Here is a 9140-nt window from a genome sequence, read left to right on the forward strand (position 1 = left end):
AAAGAGGAAATAGTAGGGGAGTGAAAGATAGGAATAATAGATTGTTGGTGGAGAAGAGAGAGAAATTGAGGAGATGGAAAGAGCACTTTGAGGATTTGTTGAATGTGAAGAGTGAGAACAGTGCGAGTATAAGTGGTTGGGGAATGGCTGGGAGAAGAAGAGATGAGAGGAGGGAAGAAGAGATCAGTAGGGCAGAAGTAGTGGAAGCGATGAAGAAGATTAAGTTGGGAAAAGCCCCAGGAATTGATGGAGTGTGTGGTGAAATGCTTAGGTATGGGGGTGAGATTGTTGTGGAGTGGATATGGAAGTTGTGTAGATTGGCTTGGGAAGAGGGAAGGGTTCCAGAGGACTGGAAATCAGGTATAATTGTTCCTTTATGCAAAGGAAAAGGAGAGAGAGAAGTATGTGGTAACCATAGAGGTATTTGCCTACTTAGTGTGACTGGTAAAATATATGGTAGAATACTCATTGACAGGGTTAGGCATATGACAGAGGAGCTAGTTGGAGAAGAACAAGGGGGATTTAGGAAGGGAAAAGGGTGTGTAGATCAGATATTTGTTCTAAGATGTTTAGTGGAGAAGTATCTAGAGAAGGGAAGGAAAGTGTATGCTGCCTTCATGGACTTGGAGAAAGCTTATGACAGAATAGATAGGCAAGGTATGTGGAAGGTATTAAGAATATATGGAGTGGAGGGGAAATTGTTGAGTGCTGTGAAGAGTATGTACGAGGGAGCTAGGGCTACTGTGCGAATGGATGGTGAGCTGAGTGAGTTCTTTGATCTCAGTGTGGGACTGAAACAGGTTGTGTGATGTCTCTATGGCTGTTTAATATATACATGGATGGGGTTGTAAAGGAGGTGCAGGGTAGGGCAGTGGATGTGGGGGTGGCTCTAATGAATGAGGGTGAGATTTGGAAGCTTCCGGTGTTGCTGTTTGCTGATGATACAGTATTGTTGAGTGAAGATGAATGGGAGTTGCAAGGTTTGGTGAATGAATTTCAGACAGTGTGTAGGAGGAGGAAGCTGAAAGTTAATGTAAACAAAAGTAAAGTTATGGTGTTTGAGAGGAATGAAGTCACAAAGTGTGCAGTGAGGTTGGATGGTGAGGATATGGAGAATGTGAGTGCATTCAAGTACTTGGGTAGTGTGATGAGTAAGGATGGAACTTTGGGGGATGAAGTGCGTGAAAGGGTACAGCAGGGAGGGAAGGTTGTTGGTACACTGACAGCAGTGATGAGAAATAGGGAGGTGAGTAAGGAAGTTAAGAAGTCACTGCATGATAGTATTGTGATCCCTACCTTGACGTATGGAAGCAAGGCATGGACCTTACAAGAGGGGAACAAGTCAAGAGTGAGAGCAGTGGAAATGAGTTACTTGAGAGGAGCATGTGGAGTGACGTGGAGGGACAGGTTGACGAATGAAGAAGTGAAGGAACGTTGTGGGGTAGATGTGGATGTGGTTGAGAAGATTAGGAGAAATACACTGAGGTGGTTTGGACATGTGGAGAGAATGGAGAATGAAAGACTGACTAAGAGGGTGTATGTGGGTGAGGTGGGGGGAGGGAGAGGAAGAGATAGACCGAGGATGAGGTGGAGGGATGGAGTTGAGAGGTATATGAGGGAGGAGGGGGGGTGAGTTGGGGGGAAGGTAGTCAAATGGTGGGTGACAGAGCGACTTGGAGGCGTTTTGTCTGCGGCCACCCCTTGCGGGATTAGGGCGTCGGGCTATAGATAGATAGATATAGATGTTTGTTACCCCCTAGAATTAGTGGGTAGTGCGGGTGTGGTCCAACAGATCCTTGCAAGAGATGATGTTACTGAAGATGGGATATGATCATACTATTGGCAACCTCGCACGGCACGATTTGTGTGTGTGTGTGTGTGTGTGTGTGTGTTCTCAATGGTAGCTGTCTTATCTTCCTTGTTGAGTCTTAGGTATAGGCGCCCACATCCTACTACCGGTCTGACAGTTCTTGCTTGTTTCACTAGCTCGAACATTAAAACCACCAAAGAGAAAGGGGTTAATGGATATCCTTTAATTCCTTAAGTACATGGTCATTTCATTAACTGAACAGAGCAGTCTGTTGGCAGAACTGATCAACAAAAACGCCACTGTAGCACTGATAGGCTTCCTGTAATTCGAAGCAACTACAAACTCTGGTTGATACCAAATTACTGCATCCTTTGAACAGAGATCTTTCCGAGCTGGTCAAAATCATCTGATGGCAGTAAGAATAAAATGAAAGACACCATGGTACTGAGAGGTTCCATCCAATATTTTGAAATAATAACGCCGTGGTTACATGAAATTCGGTGCGCCTTAGTTGTGGAAGGAATAGTCGCCTTGGTTCTGTTGTTGGCCCATCTTACCTTGGCAGTGATTTTCGTCCTTTTGCAGCTTTTTCCTCGACTTCGGTGGCAGAATAAGATAATACTACGGTTCTAGACTAGCATTATCATGTGCTAACTTTCTGTCATACCCCAGCATTCAAGATGAAAATTTTAGACCAAGTTGAAGTGGAAACAATAACACAAAATGTTTGGGATCTCCGTTCTTATGTGTGTGTGTGGGGGGGGGGGCGCTACATCCCCTTCACGACCATGATGCATATTGTACTGTATTTTAGCCTTACTTCTACCGGGCAAATTATTCAGATCAGCATTGTGTGTCTTTTCAAACTGGGGATTTAGATATAGCCTTCATTAACTCTCTCTCCCTACAAGAGTAAGAAAGAATGATGGGGAAAGTGAAACAGAAAAAGAAAATAATGGAGGTAGAAAACAAGAGAAATGAAGAGATAGATGGACGGGGTTGGAAAAGAGGGAAAAGAATAGAAGGATAAAGGTAGGAAAGAGAATATGAGATAGAAGAGAGGGATGGAGATGGTACGTCTGAATAAGCAGGAAACAGAAGAAAAGGGTGGAGGAAGTAAAAAAGAGAATAAGAGGAGGAAGGGAATATACGAAAGAAGAGAAACATGGAAGAGACAGGAAAAAAAAAAAAATCAACATAAAAGCGAAGCCGGCAGAAAACACAGCATGGAAAGCAATACTAGTACACTCGCTGCTGAGAGTCCTTGAGGATGGAGGAACCAAATTCATGGCCAGCTCAGGCAGAAAATTTGAAAACGATACACCCTCAGCTGTGTTGATCGGGCATACGGATCGACCACTGACGTCCAATGACTGGCTTTTATGTAGGTCATTATTTTATTTCATGAAAATGCCGTCTTTAGTTCATCTCTTGCTCCGAGAATTTCAATCGCAGGTATACCGGTAACATTATCCTTTCCATGGTAGGAACAACTCTAAGGATTTTTTTTTTTTTTTTTTTTTTCACGCCAGACGATTTTACTCTGCTAAGAGTGATAACAGCCCGAGAGAGATGACAGAATAAATGAGAAGAATGAACAGAAAAGGATATATGAAATAATTCAAACTAATATAATATTTGACAGTAAGGAATATTAACGGACAGTGAGCTTACACTAACGGACAGGAAATGATAACGGAGAGTAAACGGATAATAATGGGCAATAAAGAAATAACTAGACAAAATAGTGAGACAGTAAAAGTATAATAACGGAAAGAGGGATAATAAAGTACAGTAAAGGAATTATAATGGACAGCAAAGTACCGGTACTGTATAATAATGGACGGCAAAGCAGTAACATCGGATAGCTAATGGGTAGTAACGAACTGTAATGGGACAGTAAAGGAATAAACGGACAGTAAAGGACAAAAACTAGCAGTACAGAGAAAACTTACAGTGGCGAATATTAACGGACAATAAGGGAATATGATAGACAGAAAAGGAATAATAGTGTACATAGGGGGTTAATACCGGGCAGCAATGGAATAACATTGGACAGTAAAAGACAGAAATGGTACAAAGAGACAAAAGTGCCACAGCAATGAACAGACGACACGGAGAACAATTATCTCAACAAGACAGGATAGACAGTGCCGTATAAACAAACTACTAGAAAAGCAACAGCAAAGAGCAACGAAGAAACACAATACAGACATGAAAAGAGATGGAACCAGCACTTTGGAAAGAGGGGGTTACGAGAAATGCCAATGAATCAATTTAAATAATCAAATTAAACTGCTGTTTGCTTGCTTCGGTCACAGTAGCACAATAATAGGTAAGTGCAAGTTCGGCAAGATGCAGATATTCATCGCATATATTTTGACAAATAATTTTTTTAGAGTATACAATAATTAGTCTGCCAAAAATAGGGGGATGTGTACGTCCTTCACAAATCAGTGCCGGTACGACCAAGATCTTGTGTATGGCAATGTATACAATAAGCAAGCGAGGACGAAGCAAGGAATCCCGAAGCAAGAAAATGTGCATGGAAAAACGCAACAGGGTAAAGAATAGAGACCATAAGATCTAACAATAAATGAAGGGTAGGAAAGGACAGTACAGAACAGGAATAGACGGAAGAGGGGGAGGCGGGCAAAGCCATGTTGATAAGGACTTCTTTCCTGACGAGGAGGGGGCCCCTGGGTGAGGTGGGGAGGGAAAGAAAAGGACGGGGTAAAGAGAGGAGAGGGAAGGATGGGGACTGAAGACGAAAGGTAGAGAGGGAAGAGAAAAGGGTAAGGAGAGAAGAGGAAAGACTGGGAGATAAGGGAAGAGTGGAGAGGACAGACGAAAGAGGAAAATGGTCTTATTCTTAGAGGCTTTGTGGATTTCGTAACGTGTTCTTTTGCTATTTATTCTGAACATTATGCCTCAATATCCTCTCGTACGTTATTGATAAAAATGCAGTCGATGCCGTAACGGTACGGATGACACACAATTTAATATCAAAATTTAATATACAAAATAAATCGTCATGGAAGAGGTGTTACAAAGTCTGCTATGCCACCTACAGGGAGTTAACGTGGGGGGCGGAGACGGAGGAGGAGGAACATCACCACGCTTCTTGGGGCGGCTGTCACACTTCAAACACGTTAAGAAAAACTAATCAGACCAAAAGACGCGAGTGTAATGGCGTAATCTTCGGAAAAATGTGGAGTACCGTATTTTTTTTCAGGAATGCTCCTAAATCATTCATGGTCGGGAAATGTATACGTACATTTGGATAATGTAAATATAAGTAACTGCGCACTTTACATTTTTTAAAATCTTACTACAGTGAATTAAAGGACAAAACGTGACAGACTAAAATGAAAATGAATTATAAGAACGGCCTGGAAAACATATCCATCACCGTCACGTAAATCCACAGATAACACCGTGACAGTTAATAACGGTGCAAGTTCACTTCACGGTCCCACCCGCAAGTGAAGGAGCACCGGAGAAACGAAAACAACGTTCTGGCATTTTGAATATAAACGAGTGACTGGCTCCCTCATCAGCAGCGATGGAAGAAAGGCAGATCAAGACAATCCACTCTACTTGCCTGCCCCCGTGGGAACTCCTCGTACAAGGAGGGCATGGAAAAAAAAAAAAACGTGGGAACTTGCACATTTTTTCCTTTCTCTTGGCTGAGTCTCATGCTTTCACCTATACCTTAATGGTCAGACTCTGCTACTGTTTCTGGGATTTGTGTGTGATTAACATTAGTTCTGCGATAAACAGTTCCTACTATATTCGTAACTGTACTGTACACGTAAGTAAAATATAGTATACATCAGCTTAGGTATATCCACTGATTACCTATGATAATCAGCAACTATGGCATGCACTCACGCATTTCAAAGATAGCCAACACACTCATCGATCTCTTCTATTCACCAACTAAATGTACAATATCAATCAGTTGTAATATGTGTGATCTGACAGGTAGTAATTACTAATATTATGATCATCGGTTCAAACTGTTACTATGTACCTTTAAACAAACTATTCTCAGCAGCTAGTATAACATTAATAGGGTTGCTAACCATCGCTGTCAGTTTGCCAGTTCACTGCAAGACAACAAAATTCTCTTAACTTACTCCACTCAGGCCTACTAGATAGCAATATGTTCCACCCCCGGCCCGCAAATTTATATATAATAGCTCCAACTGGCTCTCTATCTAGCCTACCACGTATTCTCACTCCATCTCTCGGTTGCCACTCTGTTATCTTATATGTCTATCCGTTATCTGTAAGGCATTTTTTTTTTCATGTGGCAATGAAGAATTAAATTAACTTCGTCTGTTCCTTTACACAAGAAACCTTCTTTATGTGATACCTAACCTTGCCATCCTTCCCATAATGCATGTATCGGTAATTATACTGTTCGGGTAATTATTTACAGGAGTTTTCACCTGTGGTAAATACTGTATATTGTGCCAGGGTATCAAATAAAGAAAAATTATCACTGCACATGTAAAGCAAAATTTCGTGATTCATTATATACCTATATATATATATATATATATATATATATATATATATATATATATATATATATATATATATATATACTGTATATATCAGTTAATATTTCCTGGGTTTCCAAAATCGCCAGAAAAAAATAAAATAAAATAGGAAACATTGGGAAGCCTTTCTTATAAAATAAAAAAGCTTAATTGATAAAAAAAAAAAAAAAAACTTAGTTCTGTCTCTTCGTAAATTATTTACGAAACTACTATACAAATTCTGAGTAGGTTATACTGTCAAACGTTTTCTATTTACTGTACAGTACTCAATTATTTGCTATTGCACATAATTAGTTTCATCACTAAACAAAATCAGCTTGATCGCTACACAAATCAGATTAATCACTGCACATGTTGTGATCACTGCACACATTTCAAACCCTGTATTTTGCTGTTATATAAAGCATACCATCTTAATTCCGTCCCATTTAATATGTTATGCAATGAAAAACATGGACTACTTCAAACAATACAGGGAGAGTGATGATTTACCAATATTACTTTACGATAACATTTTGTAAAACCAGGATTATAGCAGTTTTTACATAAACAGTTTGGAGGAACGAGGGTATATTACAAAACTGAGTGGATGTTTGTGTAAAACTTTTGCGCTGTATATGGTATACTATCATCGCGCTGAGGCATACTTTCTGCACAGTAAAAAAGAATAAGTATGAAATAAGAGCAGACAAGAAACTTGTACAATGAATGAAGATCGACTTAATAATAATAATAATAATAACAATAATAAATAATACTAATGATGATGATGATGACGATGATGAGAATGATAACAGCTATAATAATAATAATAATAATAATAATAATAATAATAAAAATAAAAATAAAATAATAATAACCCCTTTAATCCAGCTACATAATTAACATTTTACTCCAGGCCACCACCATACGATTTTATTCATGTTGAGAAAGACTTCTGCTATAAAAAGGACTATATAAATATAATAATATAAATATAAATATATATATCTATATAAATATACTATATAAAAGATAAAAAAGACCTCGTAGTAGGAAGTTAATGAAGGCTACATCCAACCCCTCCAACATTAGTCTCTTTTAGGCTGAATAAAATCGTCTGCAGGTACCACAAATAAAACCAATCATCGAAATAATAATAATAATAATAATAATAATAATAATAATAAAAGCTAGTGGTGACGTGCAGGTCAAATAGCCGGGGTTGATAAAGAGGGTTGAAGGGGAGGGAGGGAGGAAGGGTAGACGGCACTCTCCAGTTTACATATAGGCAGCAGCGGCCGGCCCTTTTTTGTTTCCTTATGATACAAATTTGATTTTTTAAAGATAAATATATATAGATAAAAACTGTCAACACCAACAGAGTTACAATAATACTCACAGTCAATACTACGGGCATTCAAACTGAGACAGAACAGTTTAGAGTGAAAAAACAGACGACTGATTACATGACACAGCTACGTTGAACAAGCTAAAGTTAAGAGAGATAACACATCCATATCAAAAACATTATCAGCTATACTAAAAAAACTTTATATATCCAAATCTGTCATTTTTTCTTCTTTAAGGGAAAAGGGGAGGTATTACTACTTTCTTTTCATTTATTTATATTCATTTATTTCTTGGTAGAGTAGGCTAGCTTTTGACCTGCACATCACACACCTGAATTTGAAGAATGTAATCAGACGCAATGACGGCCTCGGATCCGGTAGATGAAGCAATATCGTCCACAAGGTCCATGACTGTGCGGGCGTGGACAACAGCCGCCTCCTCGATTCCAGAGAAGAAGCGACGCGGATTTCGGTGGCCCACGCGTAGCCCTCGATCACGGTCCCTCTGTGGTGGTGGTGGCGGTGGGGGCAGGGTGAGGAGGAGTGCTGGTGGTGGTGGTGGTGGGGGTGACAGGAGGGTTTACTGGATGGTGGTGGTGGTGGTATCAGTGGTGGGGAAGGAGGGGATCAGTGGGTGGTGGTGGTGATTACATTGCGTGTTGGTGGCTGCGCAGGTTATAGTGGGCGTTGGTGGTGGTGGTAGTAATGGTGGGAGTGAATAATGGTGGACGGAGAGGGGTGGGGTGAGTACAGTGAAGGTGGGCAGAGTGGCGTAGGGTTGAGTGCAGTGTTGCTGGGTGGACTGGGATGGGGGTGTACAGTGAAAGTGAGTGAAGGGCGTGTGAGTGACAGCTGTGATGGTGGGTGTGGGTGAGTGCAGTGATGGTGGGTGTGGGTGAGTGCAGTGATGGTGGGTGTGGGTGAATACAGTGATGGTGGGTGGGGGTGAATACAGTGATGGTGGGTGGGGGTGAGTGCAGTGTTGGTGGGTGGGGGTGAGTGCAGTGACGGTAGGTGGGGATGAGTGCAGTGTTGGTGGGTGGGGGTGAGTGCAGTGTTGGTGGGTGGGGGTGAGTGCAGTGATGGTGGGTGGGGGTGAGTGCAGTGACGGTAGGTGGGGGTGAGTGCAGTGTTGGTAGGTGGGGGTGAGTGCAGTGTTGGTAGGTGGGGGTGAGTGCAGTGTTGGTAGGTGGGGGTGAGTGCAGTGACGGTAGGTGGGGGTGAGTGCAGTGTTGGTGGGTGGGGGTGAGTGCAGTGATGGTGGGTGGGGGTGAGTGCAGTGTTGGTGGGTGAGGGTGAGTGCAGTGATGGTGGGTGGGGGTGAGTGAAGTGATGGTGGGTGGGGGTGAGTGAAGTGATGGTGGGTGATGGTGAGTGCAGTGATGGTGGGTGGGGGTGAATGCAGTGATGGTGGGTGAGGGTGAGTGC

General features: G+C 41.5%; 1 protein-coding gene across 1 annotated transcript in view; it reads right to left on the reverse strand.

Moving 5' to 3' along the window:
• The window catches only part of LOC145401055 (guanine nucleotide exchange factor DBS-like), a 1269176-nt gene that overhangs the window by 1049448 nt on the left and 210588 nt on the right, over window positions 1-9140 (reverse strand). The window contains exon 6 of the mRNA XM_080273428.1: window positions 8044-8217. Coding sequence (XP_080129554.1) covers window positions 8044-8217 — 174 coding nt within the window. The remainder of the gene's footprint in view (window positions 1-8043; window positions 8218-9140) is intronic.

This window comes from Coenobita brevimanus, chromosome 54 (genome assembly GCF_032717465.1).
Source record: "Coenobita brevimanus isolate Jiangsu-jjx chromosome 54, ASM3271746v2, whole genome shotgun sequence".
NCBI lineage: Eukaryota > Metazoa > Arthropoda > Malacostraca > Decapoda > Coenobitidae > Coenobita > Coenobita brevimanus.